We start from the raw sequence: 22,666 nt of genomic DNA, 5'->3' as shown, positions 1-22,666 counted from the left end.
CTCTTGAGCATTTACTAGAAGACCTATGAATGTTCCCAGATCATACATTGCACTTGCCCCCCAGTAGGGAAATTATCTTGTCCATATTTGCTTTGTTTCATGTAGCACTGGTTCCCGCAAATGTGTCTGCTGACTACAAGGCTTGAAATGACCTTGGGAAAGGTCCGAGATGAGAGAGTGATGCCTGTAAAATACCAAACAGCTATGGTTAGAAGAGCAAGCGCGCACTTGGAGGAGGAGAAGAGTGCGAGCGAGCTTGGAGGAGGAGAAGAGTGCGAGCGAGCTTGGAGGAGGAGAAGAGTGCGAGCGAGCTTGGAGGAAGAGAAGAGTGCGAGCGAGCTTGGAGGAAGAGAAGAGTGCGAGCGAGCTTGGAGGAAGAGAAGAGTGCGAGCGAGCTTGGAGGAAGAGAAGAGTGCGAGCCAGCTTGGAGGAAGAGAAGAGTGCGAGCTTGGAGGAGGAGAAGAGTGCGAGCGAGCTTGGAGGAGGAGAAGAGTGCGAGCGAGCTTGGAGGAGAAGAGTGCGAGCGAGCTTGGAGGAGGAGAAGAGTGCGAGCGAGCTTGGAGGTACAAAAAGAAAGACCTTAGGGAACAAAAAAAAAATAAACACTTGTGGCAGCAAGGAGAGAGTTTGTAACCATTTAACTATTAACATTGTCTGTAGCAGGCTTATTGTATTAAGTCTATGTGCAAGTTTAAAATAAAAAAAAAAAAAAAAAAAAGAGTTACATACATAAAGATCACTTTTAAACAAACTTTATTATTACTTGTGGAATATAAACACAAATACACAATTAGTAACAGAATACGTGAGTGAATCATAACCACTTCTCCAACCAGTGCATGTGTTAAAATGCAGATATTATGATACCACATGTGAACACCATTCTAATTAACACATAATAAAAGATAATCAGGGCAGCTTAATATACCTTGACAATAAAATACCACTTACAGATTGTATACATTAATAGCAGCCGTATTTAGGAGTTTTCAGTTTCAAATGCAAATACAAAATGAATGGGGTTTTTTTTGTATCCTTCAAACTGATCAGACAATTTCTCTTTAAATGTACAAATTACACCTTAAAGAATGTATAGTACAGTCATTTACCACGATTAAGCATTGGATGCATTGGAAAAGTATTTGGAATAGTAATTCCAGCTGCAATGTAATTTCCAGACAATAACCCCCCACCCCTACAAAATTAGCAGAACAGTGAGGGTGACATACTGTGCCAGGACCCCCCCCCCCCCCCCATCAGTCATTGCTGGAGGTCCTGATGTTGGATATCCAATTCTCCACTACCACAAATAACGGATTATAGGTTCTATACGGTGACAGGTCATTATAATCAACTACAGGTGAGCACCAGGAAGCCAGATCCTAAAACCTCCATCCTAAGCGGTAGCTGAAACAACTTACCCCCAGGCCCAGAGAGTTTTGTAGTTGAAGTCAGCACTGGATTGTTGTAAGCATGAGAATTAATTATTATTATTATAAGAAGTTAGTTTAGAACCGGCCAGCAGATGGGTAAACTAACTTTATTTTTTAGTTGACCCATGTGATTTTCATCTTGTTTTTTTTTTAATGCAGTAATAGTGATTAAGTTAAATACTGTATTGGAATAAATATATTTTTTATTTTAAGTCTATTACATAGGGATTTGTAATTTTACACTTCGTGAACCCAGATGATTACATCTTTCAGGTTCATTACAGTAGAGAAATAACAATTGTTTTCATTTTTAAAGAGTGGTTTAGGTAGAACATACAAGTATATACTGATTTTTTTTACATGTTGCTTCACTTTTTCATCCACATTTTAATTTAGATTTTAATTTTTTTTAGCATCCTTCGTTTTAACTTGTAGCTGGTTTGTTTTAGTGGATTCCCGTTTTGCCAACACTGAAGTACCCACTGTAGAGTAGACCTAAGGGAGCCGCTGCAAATCCGGTTTACGGGGGACAGACTGCACTAGAAGACCCTGATACTCTTCCCTGGGATGCCCTCTGCGCTGGGGTGCGTGAGGATTCCCTCTTAAAATATGGAAGCAGTCTGTAGTGATCGCTTTGAACATGTGTGTGCTGCAATCATGGGGACGGCACCTAGCACCATCTTTGGCATGAATGTCAGTAGTGTTAGTGCTTTTAAAATGCCATTTTGCTGCAATGTGCCGCGTTGGTCAAAATGACGATTCAAGTCATTGAGGCGTCCCGTCCCAGTAAAGTGTGCGGGATCCAGGAGAAAGGTCAAAATTCCGGAATCTCACGGACATTCCAGGTGAGTATGTAAGTAATGGCAGAGACTAAATCGAATGCTGGTCATAGATCAAATGTGTTATAAATGATGAATTATACAATGGCAGAAGAAAAAAAATCACTGGGTCATTAATTCATTCAAGGTAAACTAAACTGCATTAAAGAATACAAAAAAGTGGTCAGAGTACAGTGATTGTTACACTTATTTTCCAGGCACAGCGGGATAAATTGATTACGTGGTTACTTAAGCTAAACGTATAAACCCTGCAAGTCAGCTCAGAACAAAAATGTGGAGTTTAGGCTTCATAACATGTTAATATCAGGGAAATAAACAATTCTCTCACATACTAAAAACACATGGAAAAAAAATAAGTAAAACAAAAAAAAAATACAACAGCGTGTGTCATTGTTCACCTAACAAAGAAAAACGAACCACAAACAAAATCATAAAAACAAAAACTAAAAATGTAAAACTGCCCAGTCCATAGCTTAACTAGTTGAGTGTCCTATAAATTAAAAACAAAACTACTGAGAATGTCTTACATTATTAAAAGAACCACTAAGCTTAGTATGTTACATACACTGCATTCTTAGACATTTAGAGAAACAATTTTACTATATCAAGGTTATTTATTTGACGGACCTTCCGTGACGAGTTTGTGGATGGAAACCATCAATCTAAGTTAGTTATAGGGTTAGAGCTTTGTCTAGATGCCCCGGCAACCAGCTGGGAGCTCTCACTGCAAATGACTCATAGCCACACTGTACAGAGGGCCACATAAAGTCAGCATCACACTGTTTCTTCTCCAACCTCGCAGGAGTTATGGGCCAAGATGGTAGGTGGCGTTGCCTCCGCAGTCCACGTACTGATAGGCTTCTTGGGATAGTTGTTCAGGGTGACCCAAGTACGAGATGGTCACCGTCACTCTGCAAACAGCGACACAGAAAAATGATCTTGTCAGATTCTCCATGCTTACATCATTTGTGGTTTCCATTGCAGTTATATCAATGCTTACACATATATTTGCATTGACACCTGTTGGCTGCAGTTTTGTTGTGTTGTAGGTTGAATTCATGTATTATTTAGTGGCAGTATGTACCTGGTGTCATTAAACTTAGGTCCTTAGCACTTGATCTTCCTTATTGTATTATATTATATTTTTTCTTTGCCACAAGATGGCAGCACCGAGCATTTACAGTTATATTGTGAGAGCTGAAAGTAATATTCTAATGCAGGGTTTCCCAAACCCAGTCCTCAGGGCTCCCCAACAGTGCAGGTTTTCTGGATCACATGAGACATAATTAGGACCACCTGTGGATCTGTTACAATGTGTCAGTCAGTAATGAATACACCTGTGCTCCAGCAAGGAGATATGGAAAACCTGCACTGTTGGGGAGCCCTGAGGACTGGGTTTGGGAAACCCTGTTCTAATGTCTACATTCCAGTTGCATTGTATCATCATTGTCCTCTCTTCCAAAGCTTTATATATTATAAAGTACAACGTCTATTTATATTACAACATGTAGCTTTCATTCCTAAGGAGAAAAATACATTTGTGCGTGTTTTTATCTTACTAGAACTTTGTAATGATGTTGCTATAGACAAAAAGCGCAATACTTACTGCATATTCACCACAATGTTGTGAACTTTAATGCTTGGCAGAGTACAATAGGTGCTGGAAGGATAAAAAAAACAATGTGATGAGTGCAAGAAAGATCCAACCAGGCACATTACCACTGCATGTTCCATCCCTGTACAGCAGGTTGTCCTGCTATGGTGGTATCACACGGACATGTCAATTCCTAGCAGAGCTAGAAAAGATCACAATCGCTCAAGTGAATGGCTTAATCACTCGTGTGTGACAGAAAGGAACATCCTCCCTTAATTTCAAATGACAGGAGAGGATCTTTCCCACTTCACATCAACCTCTCACCATGGGAACAACTGCTTTTGTAGCTGGAAAAAGTGCTAAAGATCAAAGAGCTAAAGCAGCACAAATAGGAAGGATTTACTCATCTCATCTGAGCTAGCAGAGTGGGAGTGACAGGCTTGCAGACTTGCTCTGCAGAAGTGCACTGCGTGTATATCTGGCATTATACTCCGGGACGGGGCCAACAATCTAAAATTTCTTAACAGACAAGATTCTGTATTTTGATCTGTATCTGGGATGTGAGAAGGTGATACTGTATTAAACGTTGTTGTTCCGTTTGTTTAACTACAGTGGAATGTCAGGGTAACAATGAACAATTTGACCTTCATACTTAAATGAAAAAATTCATAGATGATTTAATGGTCCTACACTCTTCCTTTTATCGATAGCAAACTAAAATTAATTCCCTTCATTAATATCAAATGAATATTTCTTAATGCTTCACAAATTAACAAAACAGTAGATAAATACAGTAAAACTTTATAATAAATTACAGTAATACAAAAAGGTATTAGGCCCACAGACAATGAATCTAGATAGTGATAGCAAACTATTAAAATAATAAAATTTTGTTTCTTAAGAGAGTATAAATAAAAAGGGATGGTCATCAAAAGGATATTCCAAACTCGTTGAAGATTTGAAGAGAGAAAAAACTATGGCCAAAAGTAAAACTATGCAAACTTGTCACTGTACAAAAAAAACCCAATACCTTTAAGAATAAATGAAGATGCGAACATCATACACCCAACAAAACTCAGAGATTACCCATATTTCTCTAAATACAATGGTAAAATCATTCAATATTAGCCACAAGTGATGTTTAGTTTCGATAATCTTGCATCGGTCAACAAGAATCTATCAGAATCAGACTTTTGTTGGGGAAAGATGCACAACTCAAAAACGTGATCAAATCATTTTAATTGTAAAACCATATTGATTTCATTCTCAGACATAATTATTTGTGGTTTCAGAACCAATATTACATATAGCAACAAGGCACAGCCATGGGCACTCAACTTGTGCCATGTTATACTAATCTATTTACATGATCGTGGGAGGAACAATCCACTTATTTATTAATAATAATATTATTTATTCTCTGTTTGGACCTGATCTAATTTTTAAAATGCTACATAGACTCCATAAAATTTGTTTGGAAAGGCCTTTAACAATCTTTCATGAGATTCTATACATACAACACCAAAAACTACAATTTTCAATTCACCACTACTTTCAGCACAAAGAATTTAGAAATTTTAGTCACACAATACAAAAATTAAAACACACCAAATGACCAACTGGTTGGACAATATCCCTCGAAGACAAATCAAATGACTTTGGAGAAATTGCAAATACAGACACGCACGCTCACTGAACAAGGAGAAGCAATAATACATAAAATTTAAGACCACAGACAGGAACTTGTAACTGGTCTACAAAGATAGTAAAAAATCTACCACATTACACAACTAGGCATCAATATAATACATCACATAATATTCTGACTCCCTACAAACAATAAAATCCATTGGCACATTGTTTTCAAAGATGATGCACTACCCATCATTATCCACAGTGAACCAAATAAAAATGTCTAAAAAAAAAAAAAAAAAGCCAAATCTCAAGTAGTAGCTTTCTCTCATCTGGAACCAACACAATAATAACCGATAACAACCACACTGCCAGGTGTATTACTACAAAAGCTGTAAAACACCTACAAACGCCATCACAAAACCAATCAAACAGTTTAAAGCCAACATCACTAGCAGAACATTCAACCCACAGGAAATGATGACTTACGTGTGACACCATGAAGACATTCTACCGGGTAGTCTATGTGGCCTCCAGTATGTAGGCACTAGCAGAACGGTAGCTTAGTGGTTAGCACTTCTGCCTCACAGAACTGGGGTCATGAGTTTGATTCCTGACCATGGCCGTATCTGTGTGGAGTTTGTATGTTCTCCCCGTGTTTGCGTGGGTTTCCTCCGGGTGCTCCGGTTTCCTCCCACACTCCAAAAACATACTGGTAGGTTAATTGGCTGCTAACAAATTGACCTTAGTCTCTCTCAGTCTGTGTGTATGTGTATATATGTTAGGGAATTTAGACCAAACTCCAATGTGGCAGGGACTGATGCGAGTTCTCTGTTCAGCGATGGGGAATTAGTGGCGCTATATAACTAAATAGATGATGATGATTATCTGCAAATGCAAGATCAGACTAGCTGGACACATTGGAGATATAACTTAAGCAATTATTTCTGGTTAGATATCAACAATTTGATTTCTGCAGTACTTTAACTCATGATTCCACTAGAACCTTAATTTTTCATTACAATTGTGGCCCCTCTAACATAAAATTCAGAGGAATTTAAAATATTAGAAAGAATTGGAGGGAAGGAAATTATACCCAAAACAAAAAAGTCAATTAGAAACCAAACGTATCTACAAATTAAACAAACACCAACACCAGCAGGCCCTAATACGGATTTTGAATTATATTAATGTATATACGAATAAACCACCAATATGTAACACAACACATTACTGATGATCCCTCCCTTAAACATAATTCACCTCCTCCACATTCCATTCATGACCATTACACTTTCATCAAAGCACAGCACTGCAAACATCCTTCACTATTGCAAATCCCTGAGGAAGTCTGATTATTGTGACAAAATTAAATCATGGAGCCACCCCTCAAACCAATACTTTGCTCAATTTGAAGAGAACATTTTGGGCAGGCTCCTCGCCTCCCCAAACATACCCCCACTTTCAGCTCAAAGTCTGGAACTTCATTGTAAGGTGAATATTTTTTTAATATGCTGAAGCACATTATCACCATCATCACCATTTATTTATATGGCGCCACTAATTCCGCAGCGCTGTACAGAGAACTCATTCCCATCAGTCCCTGCCCCATTGGGGCTTACAGTCTAAATTCTCTAACACACACACACACACACACACACACACACAGACAGACACAGACACAGACACAGACACAGACACAGACACAGACACAGACACAGACACAGACACAGACACAGACACAGACACAGACACAGACTAGGGTCAATTTGTTAGCAGCCAATTAACCTACCAGTATGTTTTTGGAGTGTGGGAGGAAACCGGAGCACCGGGAGGAAACCCACGCAAACACGGGGAGAACATACAAACTCCTCACAGATAAGGCCATGGTCGGGAATTGAACTCATGAACCCAGTGCTGTAAGGCAGAAGTGCTAACCGTGCTGCCCACTAATGACTACACTACACTAATGACTACAGCTTCTACACCAATCAAATCTTCAACCAGTTTGAAATATTCTTTAATATCCTTAACAAGCTTTTACACTTTGTTTGTACTTCTAAAAAGACAATTATACTACTTTATTTCGGTCGTAGTCATATTTCCGACTGTAGAAATACCAATGAAAATACGACAGACACGAAAATACCGATGGGCTAAATACCAGTATGTAAATGTTTCCGACACATACAAAATATCAACACAGCCGCTGGACCCGTTGGCATTACCGTTTTAACGCCGGCATTTTCACTGTCGACAATCACAAGGTCTGTATCTTAGCCGTGTTGGGAACATTTACATACTGGCATTTAGCCTATCAGTACTTTTGGGTCGTATTTCGTCGAAATTCGTACCCAACCCCTTTATTTTACTAGTTAGCAATCAATTATCATATGATTCTTAAATAAATTATTACAATTTGCTATAATTTTCCTATGACTATCCACATTAATGTTGTATTCATACAATATCTTTGTTTTCTTGCATTTATTGAAGTTCTGCGCAGTAATCTGTTTCTATGTAAATCCAAGCACGGGTCATCCTGCTACTGTCTGTACTTTATAATTAAATTACTTACTACATATAGTCAAACTCTTTCCCTATTTTGGTAGGCACGGTGTAGTCAATCTGGAATAGACAAAAAAAGAGAAAAAGAAAAACATGACAAAAAGTAACTTAAAAGGCACAATCATACGATAACACAACAAGAGAGGCCACTTACTTGTTTTGTATCAAGGGGTCCGATCTTAGTCACGTTGTTTAATTTCGACTTCCCAATGACAGTCTTATAATACTGTACTTGTCCGGTGATGTTTTCCACCTCTATAGGGTAGAAGTTGTTATTGGTTATATTCAGCGTGTTCTAGGGAAAAAATAACACAAATAAGCCCCATTGTGAGAGTGTGTTATATGCATGGAAAATAAACAAAGCATGTTAATAATAAATGCTGCTCTGGGGAGGGGGTACAGATGTAGACAAAACGCTAGCGATTTCTCAGTTAGACTTGTCAACGCGACTCACCGTGATGTTCAGAAACACAGCTGCGCCACGCTCGTCATATGTGACGACAACGGCCTTAACGCCAATGTACTCCACGTCCACAGAGCGCGGGAAGAAGAAAAATAACGCCAGTCCGGAAAGCAGCAAGCAAACGCTGACGGAAACCATGACGTACAGCTTTCTGCAACAGCATAAAGGAAAAAGTTACATTAAATTCTTATTGTAAGTTCATAGCTGAAATTACAGGGGCTGCAATTCGATCTTGTGTAACCTCGACAATCCATGTAAAATGAAGACTGGGAAATGAATATTGTTGGGGGGTGAGCATCACATAGAGGAAGAGAAATAAACACACACAATTAGTTCTACTAGACCAGCTGTTCCCAAACTGTGCTCCTAGGTTCCCTGGGGTACCTCGGCCAGGGCCGGTGGTAAGCACGGCGGGGGACTACTTGGTAATTATTTTGGCTTAGGGGTGCCTTGAACTGAAAAAGTTTGGGATGCACTGTACTAGACGTTTTAATAAATGCCGAACATTTAAGGGAGATGTGTAGTTGATAATAAGTTATTGCCAGATGAAGGATAAAGAAGAAGAAAAACCAAAACAATTAAGAGGGAAGTGATGGAATTATTGGAAAAATGAAGCAGGAAAAGTGGTGGGATAGAGACACATTTTGGTAAGGCTGCCAGCAGTGCCTCGTGCCACAATGTACCACTGTGCGGAAGGAGTTAGAGATCCAGGCTCTCCAGTTTTAGTTACACAAAGGCCTCATACTCGCTGGTATTCATTACATGGTTTATTATTATGTTTCAGGGGCCTAGTTACTAATTATCGGGTTTTCCTATGATAATTTTTTTTCTCCGTGGCACTTTTTTCCTCAGATTTATCGGAGCCATTTATTATTATTTTTAAGCCGGGACAGAACTTCTGAAAACGGCTTCCCGGAGAAGTACTCCCCTCCCCTCCCTCTCTCCCACTGACAAGCGGTGGGAGAGAGGAGGGTGCTGGGTCCCGGGCGACGCAGGATTGGCAAGTTTTTTGTATTTTTTTTCCTCTTCCTGGCCCCCAGGATGCAGAGGGCACAGAGTGTGTGGATGGAGGAGGGCACAGAGTGTGTGGATGAAGGAGGGCACAGAGTGTGTGGATGAAGGAGGGCACAGAGTGTGTGGATGAAGGAGGGCACAGAGTGTGAGGATGAAGGAGGGCACAGAGTGTGAGGATGAAGGAGGGCACAGAGTGTGTGGATGAAGGAGGGCACAGAGTGTGTGGATGAAGGAGGGCACAGAGTGTGTGGATGAAGGAGGGCACAGAGTGTGTGGATGAAGGAGGGCACAGAGTGTGTGGATGAAGGGAGTACAGAGTGTGTGGATGAAGGAGGGCACAGAGTGTGTGGATGAAGGGAGTACAGAGTGTGTGGATGAAGGAGGGCACAGAGTGTGTGGATGGAGGAGGGCACAGAGTGTGTGGATGAAGGGGGCACAGAGTGTGAGGATGAAGGAGGGCACAGAGTGTGTGGATGAAGGAGGGCACAGAGTGTGTGGATGAAGGAGGGCACAGAGTGTGTGGATGAAGGAGGGGCACAGAGTGTATGGATGAAGGAGGGCACAGAGTGTGTGGATGAAGGAGGGCACAGAGTGTGAGGATGAAGGAGGGCACAGAGTGTGTGGATGAAGGAGGGCACAGAGTGTGTGGATGAAGGAGGGCACAGAGTGTGAGGATGAAGGAGGGCACAGAGTGTGAGGATGAAGGAGGGCACAGAGTGTGTGGATGAAGGAGGGCACAGAGTGTGTGGATGAAGGAGGGCACAGAGTGTGTGGATGAAGGAGGGCACAGAGTGTGTGAATGAAGGAGGGCACAGAGTGTGTGGATGAAGGGGGCACAGAGTGTGAGGATGAAGGAGGGCACAGAGTGTGTGGATGAAGGAGGGCACAGAGTGTGTGGATGAAGGAGGGCACAGAGTGTGTGAATGAAGGAGGGCACAGAGTGTGTGAATGAAGGAGGGCACAGTGTGTGTGGATGAAGGAGGGCACAGAGTGTGTGGATGAAGGAGGGCACAGAGTGTGTGGATGAAGGAGGGCACAGAGTGTGTGGATGAAGGAGGGCACAGAGTGTGTGGATGAAGGAGGGCACAGAGTGTGTGGATGAAGGAGGGCACAGAGTGTGTGGATGAAGGAGAGCACAGAGTGTGTGGATGAAGGAGAGCACAGAGTGTGTGGATGAAGGAGGGCACAGAGTGTGTGGATGAAGGAGGGCACAGAGTGTGTGGATGAAGGAGGGCACAGAGTGTGTGGATGAAGGAGGGCACAGAGTGTGTGGATGAAGGAGGGCACAGAGTGTGTGGATGAAGGAGGGCACAGAGTGTGTGGATGAAGGAGGGCACAGAGTGTGTGGATGAAGGAGGGCACAGAGTGTGTGGATGAAGGAGGGCACAGAGTGTGTGGATGAAGGAGGGCACAGAGTGTGTGGATGAAGGAGGGCACAGAGTGTGTGGATGAAGGAGGGCACAGAGTGTGTGGATGAAGGAGGGCACAGAGTGTGTGGATGAAGGAGGGCACAGAGTGTGTGGATGAAGGAGGGCACAGAGTGTGTGGATGAAGGAGGGCACAGAGTGTGTGGATGAAGGAGGGCACAGAGTGTGTGGATGAAGGAGAGTGTGTGGATGAAGAGGGGCACAGAGTGTGTGGATGAAGGGGGCACAGAGTGTGTGGATGAAGGGGGCACAGAGTGTGAGGATGAAGGGGGCACAGAGTGTGTGGATGAAGGGGGCACAGAGTGTGTGGATGAAGGAGGGCACAATGTGAGTTAGCTGTAAATTATTCTTTGACAGAAATATAATTGAAAAAAATAAATAAAAATATTAATTTTCCCTTGGATTTATGTGCATTATTTTTGCATAGAACTAAATAAGTATTTCTGTCCTGACCTAAATACTTATTACATTTTTTTGACCCAACTACTTATAAAATGGGACTGCTCGGTAATTATTTTGGAGGGGTGTCTTGAAAAAATTATGGAGACTAAGGGTCCCGCCAACTGCACAAGTTTGGGAACCACTGGGTTAAACAATGTCGCTATCCTTAGCGCTGCCAGAAGCGGATTATGCTATATGTTTGTTTGTCAGTCATAGGGCTGAATAAGCGCTACTTGTGGTTGCAAGTTGTACTGTAGTATACAAGTGATGGAGCTGGATGTGACAGAGCTCAGACTACGGTTATTTCAAATTGAATTGATAAATGTCAACTCCAGCTCTCAGGTACATAGGTTAGAAACAACTTTAAACACATGCTTCTTTATCCACAAGAAGGCAGCAGCAATGTAAACAATAAATTGCAAATCACTTTATCAATAAGCCATACTTGCCAACTTTTTACATCTGTACTCCGGGAGATCGAAGAACAGACCATGTGAGAGGGTAGGAGGGGGCGTGACGATGTCATTGCGTCACTATAGCCCCGTCCCTACCATTGAATATAAAAATTCACAGTATGGAATAGCAGGGGGCGGGACTTAATGACAATTAATCCCCTCCCCGCTATTCACCATTTTACAGGGTACAGGAGGTTTGCCTACTCTCGCTGGAGTTCGGGAGGACTCCTGTTCTACTGTATAGAAATGAGATAAAGAGATATGAAACAGGAAGTTGATGCAATATATGGGCAATATGTAAAATGATTGTCTTCCACCACATGTGCTCATGTTGCCGAATCTGCTGGAGGCTAACCTCAAAGTGAGATTCCGTGAAAATATATTTCCCTGTGGGGAAGTAGAGTGTAAATTAAATGACACAAGAAAACACCAATCCGGCCACCGGTCAGCACCACTTAGAGGAGAGATAATGACAGGGCCTGGTTATCTAATAGATTGACAAGGCTGCAGCCTAGGGCGCAAGACTTTTTAGGGGGCGCAAACATATTTTGGGTGAAAAACTGTGACAGGGAGAGGTATGAAGGGAAAGTCATTTTAAAATATTTGAGAAAAGCTAAAATATGAAAGAAAAAAAATGTAGTAAGGTTTTGGTAACAGCAGAAGACAATAAGTCATCCTTGGGCGCAGGTGTGACAGCCCCCTCCCCCATTACATCTTCACGCTCAGCAACGCTCGTTCACGCCTCCGTTCTGCTTTACAGTTATGAACTTAATGAAAATTAAGCGAGTGACAAAGATTGCTGTGACCATTTTAAAAAAATCAAGTGTAGCCGAGTTTTTAAAAAAAAATGTTTTTAAGCTGGAGGGGGTTTAACTGGCAGAACCCAAAGCGCTTATTTTTGTATTCAACTCAGCTACAATTTACTTACGTTCGCCTGGGACGAAGTCTCTGGTCGCTGTACGGAATCAAAGCCACCAGCTGGTTTTCGCGACCTGTCGTAAGACAATAAATGCCCAGCTGTATCATTGAACACATGGTAATAACAGGTGTGTATTATATATGGACAATAATATTGGTTTACAAAATACACCATATAGGAAGAAGAAAAATAAAAAAGGTTCAACAAAGATTTTACAGTCCAAAGATTACTTTTTCATAAAAATAAAACAAGACTTGGACATAAGCTTTGTTTCATATGCCCATGAATGTCCCACAGAGGAAGGTCCATTGAATTTGTTAATGGAACCTGCTGATTGCATCAAAAGTGTCTGAAAATCCAGCTAAACATTTTGAGGCTTCATGGATGCATGTTTTTCCCCATTTAATTGAACCGCGCCCTGGTCATAGGACACTCACAATTCCACTAGTGGGGGAGGAAGGCAAGTGGAAAAATATAGCTCGCAGTCAGAGATCCCCTTTAATCACATTCTGCACCTATGTGCAGAATGTTTCAGTAGCATTATATGAGCTCAGGGAAGAAAGGTGGGATTTAGGGACTCTGCTAGTCAGCGTTTTATCATCTGATATATGTTTCACACTAGTGTTTTTAAACCCTTTGGGTGGTATGCAGAACACATTGTGTAAGTCAACAGCAGCTCCTAATAACTGGCTTGTAATAAATGTAAGGAAGTGTGACAAATCAGACAGCGGATAAGAAAATGATTACTATGTAGCAGAAGAGAGGAAACACTGGGGGCCTTTCATATAACTAGTCTGTGCGAGAACACGCCACACGGCCACAAATCACATCCAAATAACTTCTCTAATTCATACAGCAAAGACCCTAAGACCAAGACAGCCATTTCTAATCACATTATTCCCGTGAAACATCATCTTCACAACTGTCACTGATAAAGAGGTTATTGGTTAGAGCCGAGTCGCTGCATCAGTTCAGCTGCTGCCAACATCTAGGGTAAACTTGGGCCACCTGCGGCTGGTCTTGTGGGACTACAAGTCCCAGAGCACACTGCCAGCCTTTGTATGGTGTTTTAAAAAACAATAAGTTCATTATTTAACTAACTACTGGAGGTCAGTGATGGGACAAGGAGTTTTGACATTTAACGCAGTTGCTCAGGGGCTGCCTGATCTGGGGGGCATCAGTCCCCGTGGCCGGTCCCTTAGTGAGCTTTTTTCGTGTAGCACACAAATACTTGATAGCTTATTTGTACACTGAAATTTAAAGTTGATATTTGTGTGCTACATGAAAAAACAGTCAGTATTTAACTTATGTGCAAAACAGAAAACTAATTTGCACCCCTTGCATTGTAACATGGTTTTGTCCAGGAGACTGAAATAAGAAGTTTCTTAAGTTAAGATCCTTAATGAATTAGGCCCCTAATACTTATTTTGATACAAGCTTTCTATCTGCCCAAGAACAGCCACCACATACATCGTTTAGTAGCATTGAATTTAGGAGCAAATGTTGCAGTATGGCACAGCATCCAAATCGGACACTTGATTTTATTTTCTAACTTGCACTAGACAGGGAAAAGCAAATTGGTTGCTGTAGTTTAATAAATGTCTAATGTGTTTAAAATGTTCTACAAATCTTATTTACTTACTTAAACTGCGACCTTCAGCCCTGATCACAGAAAACAAATGGTTTGACAATAACAATCCTCCCAGCCCTATTGTGTCAACACTAAACTGTATCAATGAGTTCCTCAAACAGTGACTCATTAGTTGGGGAACAAATAAGAAAACACACAAAAAGAATAGATTTACAATGTGATAAGAAGCAGCAGAAGGTTTCCGTGGTCAGCTAAATAGTATCTGTTAATTGGCTTTGTCTGGACTGAGTGAAACAAATGCTGTCTGTTGCAACTTAGTATCTTAGGCTGGGCACACAACACAGGAAACTTCTCCTGATGCAACATTTTTAACGATTTTACCAACAACTGACACTGCCGGTCCTGAGTGCAGACACACTGCAGGATTGGAACAACATTGTTTCATCTTTGAACGACGTTTTTAGTCCGGTTTTAAAAATCAAATGAAGCGATACCATGTGCTTTGGATCAATAATTATTCATTGTTGGAGAGCACACACTAATACGATATCGGGCTGAACACTCGTTTAGTAGTGTACTCGGTCTTAGTTGTTGGTGACGATTACGACAAGAAATATATTTTTATGTTTTTGTTTCCTGCCTCCCTCTGTTCCGCTGCTCTTACTGTACTCGTACATGCTCAGATACGGCTGCCAAACTCGGACAATTGGGCAGATATTGTAGAGCGCATGGGCTGAAAGAGAGAACCTTAATGATGCAGTTGAGAGATGACCATTGATGGCCTCTGTGTCACCCTTCACAATCACAACTGCAATGGAGACGGAAAAGAGCCGGCAGAGGGGCCAAAATGTTGCAGGATCTCCATTGTGTGGTCTGTTTTAGTCATATAACTATTAGCCGTTCTCTCTTATATCACAATCTATATAAAGCATCAGCACATACTATACGATGCAGTCTCTGGAAGTCTCCAACCGAGACCTCTATGACTGGGGGCGTGATCTGGCCCTACAATGGGGGTAGGGGGCTAGGGGGGGGGGGAATTTTGCCAGGCCTCATACTGCCAGGGGGCCTCACAAATTTTCCAAATTATTGCTTGCGTGTTCAGAATTTTTTATTTTTTTTTTGTAATATTCATTCATTTGTTAATTTGGCAATTTCCAAGTAATAAAAGTTCCAACCTAGCGCCTAAACAATTTAATTGGCTAAATTGCCATAACACGCAGCTGTGCATGCGCTTATTACACTCTCTGTGCAGGTGAATATTCTGTACCAAGACAAGTCTAGAAACGCAGTGAGTGGGACACAGACTCACACATCTACCATATAATCGGCATTTTCCTGAATTCCTTTGGATAGGATTATTGAATATTTTTCCAAGGAACCATTGCCTGAAAGTCTCCATTTCACTACTATACCTGAAGTCATAAATGGAAGCTGCAAAGTGCTTGTAGAATCCCAAGTCATGACCTGGTCAGCTGGACGTACATTCTACACCGAGTCCCACGGGTTCCGGTACAAGAGAACTCAGAAAACAAATATGTTTAATGCAGCGACATAGATTAGGGGTCTGCACACCGTTACTGGTGGAATTTGCCTGCGATAACCATAAAATTGATGGGAGGGTCGGAAATGCTGCCAAAAGTGGCTGAAGGGGGAAATCAGGCATAGGCCAAGGAAGAAAGAGTAAATGGCAACGGAGAGTCAAAGCTCTCATGTGGGACCAGTTATATACAGAAGGATGATACATAGAAGTGATGAGGACAACTAATTATTAGAAATAATGCCACTCTCTACAGTGCCAGGTCATTTATTCTTTTTATGTGTGTTTAAATTTAGTTTTTAACTGTCTTTTTATATGAGTGACTGCTTTTTTTACTCTGTTATTCAGTGTTGCTGTTTAGTAACTGGTCATCTTTCAAACAGTACTTTGAATTTTTGTGGCAATACATTTTATCAGTAGACCCCCCCCCTTCCTGCAGTACTGCAGGAGTCAGTTAGAAACATAGAATTTGATGGCAGATAAGAACCTCTTGGCTCATCTGCTAATTTTTTAACCTATGGTAATCTCAAACTCTATTGGATCCTTAGATCTTTGTAAGGATATGTCTATCCCAAACATGTTTACATTTTTTCTCAAATTTCCTCTGAACCTACCTCCCCTCAGTGTCAGTACATGTCCTCGTGTTCTAATACTTCTCTTCCTTTGTAGAATGTTTCCCTCCTGCACCTTGTTATAACCCTTGATATATATGAAAGTTTCTATCATGTCCCCCCGGTCCCTTCTCTGCCCCAAACTATACATATTAAGATCTTGTAGTCTTTCTGGGTAAGTTTTGTGCTGTAGGCCATGCACCATTTAGTTGCCCTTCTTTGTACAGTCTGTAATGTATTTATATCCTTCTGGAGATATGGCCTCCAGAACTGGACACAGTATTCTAGATGAGGCCGTACAATGACCTATACAGTGGTATTATTACTTCTTTCTTTCTGCTATTGATTCCTCTCCCTATACAACCAAGCATCTGACTTGCCTTCCTCATTGCTTTGTTACATTGCTTACCTGCCTTTAATTCACCTGAAATAGTGACTCCTAGATCCCTTTCCTCCTCAGTAGTTTCCATTATAGTGACATTGGGCCTGATTCATAAGTGATCTTATCTGCCGTTTTTTGCTTATCTTAAGCAAATCCACTCTGTGAATGCCCAGAAAAGGGAGATAAGAAGCAAAATCCACTGTGTAAGTGAATAATTTCTTAAGTTAAGATAAAAATCCATCTTAACTTCACTCTTATCTTCCCTGTTTCTTCTTAAACTAAGCATCTTAACTTAAGATAAGATCGCTAATGAATCAGGCCCATTAATACTATATTTAGCCTTTGTGTTTTTGAGACCCAAGTGCATGATTTTATGTTTTTTGGCATTAAACTGTAGATGTCTGGACTATCTGTGATTTGGCCACTGCGAACCTCTAGCAATAGTTCTTCCTCCAGGTAAAGGAGCCTGGCGGTGATTATTAGTACACAGGCTAAACTAAATTGCGAGTTTCTTAATAGAAAAGGAGAAAATCTAGATTATTCTTCACCTCCTCTAGAAAGCTCTCACCTCTCGGGATGCGTCCAGTTCCTTGGCACGTGGCGCAGGTCACACTGTCCTTCCCGGTAAACTCCACATAAGGGAAGTGGGACACGTCTCCATTCCTGCTCTCCTCGTGAGTATCCGAGTTAACGAGGGCACTCCTGTCCTCGGAGGGAAGACACTGCTCCTTCATCCCGTCCTTTTCTGCCTGATGTGGAACGTGAGAGTAAGACTTCCCCATAACGATTACTAGAAGAAAACAGAAAGCGATTGTGACAGAAAATGAAAAATCTTTAAATCAATGAAAACGATGTTCTCAAAATTTCCATCAATGAGTTTAATGTGGATCCATCACCTACAAATGGTGGAGGCCGCCATTAAACTGGTTCCTAGTGAATGGATAGACTGACTTCATGATTGTTGGTTCTGCCCACATACTGGCTGCCTGCACTGAGCAGAGATGATCAGGGGCAAACGCAGGATTTGTAGAGGGGGGTTTCCACACCACGCCGAGAGTGGGCGTGGCCAGCATGCATTTGGGGCGTGGCTATAATTTTAGACAGTACTTGGCTGCTCTCCAACTCTTCCTATCTCCATAATATACATGGGCAATGCTACGTGCACTACTGTTAGGTGCACGCAGCTCTCCCTTTTCAAGCAGAGCCATGTGAAGCGAGGGCAGGGTCCAGCCACCTCTATTATACAGCACCCCAGGCTTGGAAAGGGGGTTTCCAGGCACTAGAACCCCCCCACCCCCTTCCTGCAGTTTGCCTATGATGATGGGTGCACTTTAATTAAAGAGGGAATACACTCCGATAATATGAAATGAAACAATGCATCTTCCGATTAAACAATGGTAGGAAAAATAGCTAAAATGACTAAATTAATGCCAACTTTCACCTTTACCTTATTTACCGGTGACCCAAATGTTTACTTAAAAACATCTGTCAGTATCTTACCAGACGTATAAGTGACCAATATGTCATTACAACATAGCCATTTAGACTTCTGCCTTTTTGGCCTTGGAAAGTTCCAAAAAAATGTGTATTAACCCTAGTGATCCTCAAGAGATTTAAAGCCAAACAAGTTATAACTGTGCCAACAGGTCCAAAGTGCCCTAATGCCAACCGATCGCTTGGTGGCGACTCAATGATTTCTGCACAGGAAGGTAAGGCAACATAAATAGCCGATATAATGGTCATTCCTAGCATATAACATGGTGCTATTCGGAGGATATTTATAAAAACAAAACTGTCCCTGCCTCCCCCCATTACTGGATGGGTTATATTTGTGCACTAAATTTCCTCTGCTCTGTTATTGAAGGTTATTACAGCTCCACTGGGGCAGAAACTGATCTACTTTACAGAGAATGCTGTGAATAATTCACAATACATTGTTGCTGCTTGAAGATTAATAAATACATAGCATAGCTAGACATAGAGAACATGCATTCGACAAAAGCTGCAGCTAATCTTCTAATAAAAATGTTGACACGGAGGGGGGTATTCAACTGTTAGCGAGTTTTTTTTTCCCCCGCTGTGTAAAAAAAAAAAAATCTCCCGCGGGTTTTTGATGGCAATAGCGACCGTTTTGAGTTAGCGCAGCGGGAAAACTCCTGCAATTGAATTGAAAGAGAGGGAACGCTGCCCCTGCGCGTTACAAATTGTGTTTGCAAGATTTTAGGGAAGTGAAGGGGAGGTTTAACGCGGTCATGTATAACACAAGAAAAAAGGTTTTGCTTACATTTCCATTAATTAGATTGCATTACACATTGATAATATCTACATTACAGTACTTTCTTTAGCATATTTATTAATTGAACTATTTTTTACCATACAATCATCTATACCATGTCACAACACATTACTACATTCATATTTGTACCAAAAACATACATAAATAATGCATGATTTTATTTTATTTCATTATTTTTTCACAAGAAAATCAACTTACACACGTTAAACTTATGTTTATCACTAATTCCTAACTTTTTTTTCCACATTTTTACATGATTTCAAATACTTTTCAGAGGTTTTTTATTTTTAACACACCCCAAGGAGGTGCGAGATAAAACAGCATATTTTCCTGTTTTACCCACCGCATTAAAAAACAATTGAATTGCTTTTAACGTGCCTGCCTCTCGCACACCCTATACTTTCAATAGACCTTCTACTGGAGCGCAAGAGGGCCGTTTCATGAAAAAAAGTAGCGTTAAAAATTGAATTGCGGGTAAAGTTAACCTGTTTGCAAATGATAAAAAAAACAGCGTTAAAATGACTTAACGCGGTCTAAAAAAAAACAAATAAAAAAAACAAAAAAACTTGCTGACAATTGAATACCCCCCTGAAAATGACATTGTTAGCTCATATTACACAATCGTTGTCAGTTATTTTCAACAACAACAATATCCCCTGTAACAGGGTACAACAACAGTTTGTCTCCCCTTACAAGAACAGCAATAGTATTTATGAAATCACCAGAAAATTGGTATTGCTATTTAGTGCCGATAAATCCATTGATCAAATACTTTTTTAAATGGAAGCATAACATTACAGAATTAGAAAATAGTTTGATGTTCGGAAAGTTTAAACTAAACAGTAAACATACTTAAAACCCTACAAACATATTAGATTATATTTATGTGGATGGTTTTTATGAGGCTTTGAAGCGTCACAATCTCCCGTATATAAACGTAGAAACTAAGCACAGGATACGAATCACTGATTTCTCTGCAGAAGCAGCATCCAGGGTACACAAGATTTTAGGAAACAACATGGATCATAGTCACACATGTTGCAGCATTGATTTGGCATGTGTTTATTGTGCGGAGTTAGTGCTGCATTCACACATGGGAGAGTACAGAGGTTTAAACTTTGATAATTACCCCCTTATACATTGGGCTTAATACTGATGTCAGATAATAACGAACTGGCACATGATGTCTCCCCAACCAATTTATTACTGGTTTGCGTTCAGGATACACAGATGCTGTTTCCTATCAAAACTTCTCTTTCCCTCTAACCATCAGGTCAGTAATATAGGTTATTCCCTACCATGAAGCCAACCAGATGGAAATATCATGTTTTTTCTGTACTGCCTATTATAATTTGTTTTTTTAAAGTTACTGTAAAGTAAATGTAGTAAATAAACATAAAACTGCCTAACAGATGTTATACTGAAACAAATATAGGACAATGTAACACAGGAAACAACAAAATAGAAGTGATGTAAACAGCACTAGTCAGACGATCAAAATATTATTATTATTAATTTTATAAGGCACCACAAAGGGTCATGTGAAGGTTTAGGGAACTGTGCAACCCACTGACATCCATAGAAATTACACCTAAGTAGTAGAATATTCAGAACCATGGCTACCTGCTTTCTATGAGGTATACAACCCCTGCATTAGAGCATTAAATACAATAGGCAAACTATCTCTGGGCTCTGATTGTCTAGACATCCTGAAACTTGTAGTTCCACATCAGTTGCAGAGAGCCAGGTTGCCAACCACTGTTTAGGAAGTTCTGCATCAGCTGAGCCCATCAGACCAGACCATAAACTAAGTAACAACTGGTGTCTCTGATCAGCTGTAACTGATGAGTGACAATAGCCAGACACGTTTGTTAGGTAGATCGTTGGAATCTCGTGAGTGATACAATGTATCTACCCTGTCGAGTGATACAATGTATCTACCCTGTCGAGTGATACAATGTATCTACCCTGGCGAGTGATACAATGTATCTACCCTGGCGAGTGATACAATGTATCTACCCTGGCGAGTGATACAATGTATCTACCCTGGCGAGTGATACAATGTATCTATCCTGGCGAGTGATACAATGTATCTTCCCTGGCGAGTGAAACAATGTATCTACCCCGGCGAGTGATACAGTGTATCTACCCCGGCGAGTGATACAGTGTATCTACCCCGGCGAGTGATACAGTGTATCTACCCCGGCGAGTGAGAGTGTATCTAGCCTGGCGAGTGATACAGTGCAGCTAGCCTGGCGAGTGATACAATGAATCTAACCTGGCGAGTGATACAACGTGTCTATCCTGGTGAGTGATAGAACGTTGGGATCTCGGCGAGTGATACAATGTATCAATACCAGTGAGGCCGACAAGGGAGCATAGAACAGGCTGTATACTCACAATGTCTGAGCACGGATCTCTTCCCTCTCTCCTCCTCTCCGTGCTGTGTTGTGTTGTGTTGTTGTGTCAGGCCTCTCACCGTGACGTCACGAAGTACAGGGAGGCGCCTGGGACAAACTTATTCACACTGCCTACATAACACTGTGTGTGACTCACAGCCGGGCTGCTAAGCTTGCAGTGCAGTATATCTAAGTTCAGTGTGACTCAATCGTTAATCGTTAATATGCTGAAATCAGCATATGTTTCTGCATGTTATGGTTAATATAGCAATGCTGTATTTCTACAGATGTTTAATATACTAGTCAGGCCCGGCGCTCCCATTAGGCAACGTTAGGCAGTTGCCTAGGGCGCCGGGCTCTGAAGGGCGCCACAGGATTAAAAAGCAGATATACTTTATACTGTAAAACTGTGCCGCGACTGCGGGCATACCTTCCACGGCCGCCGCACAGCTATGGATCACCATCGCCTCAACGGCCCCCTTCAACAGCTGATGGGGCGGGCGCACCTCCATCTCCTCCACTCCCCCTCCCCTCACTGACTGTTGGGCGTGACATCATCATCAGGGCCCGACAGTGTCAGTGAGGGACAGGACCCTGCAGAGAGGAGCAGCGTTATGGAGTTTAAGGTAAGGAAAGTCCTGGGGGCGGATATTTTGGGGGCTGGGGGGGGGAGGTGACGGATTTTTTTTGGGGGGCGGGGGGCGGATTTCAAAATTGCGCCTAGGGCGCCGGGGACCCTAGCACCGGCCCTGATACTAGTACAAAGAGTAGATAGCACCCTTTAGGGTCTGTTTTGCAAATTGAACTCCTAAAACTCCTCAAAAGTTGAGCTTACCTTACCCTTGCTCCATCCTTTTTGTTCTGTGGGATTGCGCTCCTCCTTTTAATGTTGCAGCAGCAGCCCCTTTCAATAGGTGAGGCAGACAATTGGTCCTATTGTTTCTGGGGGCACAGGGTCTAGACCAGCAAGCAGGATTGCAGGCTGGACCTGACTAGCACCAGTATTTAGGTATAGGTACTATAGGTATTTATAGCAGGCTCATCATCTCCCGTTTGACACTT

The 22,666-nt window shown here is 41.5% G+C and overlaps 1 protein-coding gene across 1 annotated transcript; it reads right to left on the bottom strand.

Moving 5' to 3' along the window:
* Nucleotides 1-736: 736 nt before the first annotated feature.
* TMEM106B (transmembrane protein 106B) lies at nt 737-21,706 on the bottom strand. The gene is made up of 8 exons (XM_075214042.1): nt 21,606-21,706; nt 17,478-17,699; nt 12,795-12,858; nt 8,521-8,680; nt 8,221-8,361; nt 8,077-8,126; nt 3,879-3,932; nt 737-3,183 (listed from the first exon to the last, which is right to left on the bottom strand). The coding sequence occupies exons 2-8, from the start codon at nt 17,689-17,691 to the stop codon at nt 3,078-3,080; spliced, it is 789 nt and encodes a 262-aa protein (XP_075070143.1). The 5' UTR covers nt 17,692-17,699; nt 21,606-21,706; the 3' UTR covers nt 737-3,077.
* Between the last annotated feature and the right edge of the window lie 960 nt (nt 21,707-22,666).

This window comes from Mixophyes fleayi, chromosome 5 (assembly GCF_038048845.1).
Source record: "Mixophyes fleayi isolate aMixFle1 chromosome 5, aMixFle1.hap1, whole genome shotgun sequence".
NCBI classification, from domain to species: Eukaryota; Metazoa; Chordata; class Amphibia; order Anura; family Limnodynastidae; genus Mixophyes; species Mixophyes fleayi.
This window is presented reverse-complemented; position numbering and strand designations above follow the sequence as displayed.

What these genes read in the sequence shown, in the direction of transcription:
- TMEM106B (XM_075214042.1), bottom strand. Translation starts at nt 17,691, where the DNA reads ATGGGGAAGTCTTACTCTCACGTTCCACATCAGGCAGAAAAGGACGGG. An exon ending in AGACTTCGTCCCAGGCGAAC is followed by an intron (nt 8,681 to 12,794) that starts GTAAGTAAATTG and finishes ATGCTGTTGCAG; the next exon opens with AAAGCTGTACGTCATGGTTT. An exon ending in AAAGAGTTTGACTATATGTA is followed by an intron (nt 3,933 to 8,076) that starts GTAAGTAATTTA and finishes TTATCCTTCCAG; the next exon opens with CACCTATTGTACTCTGCCAA.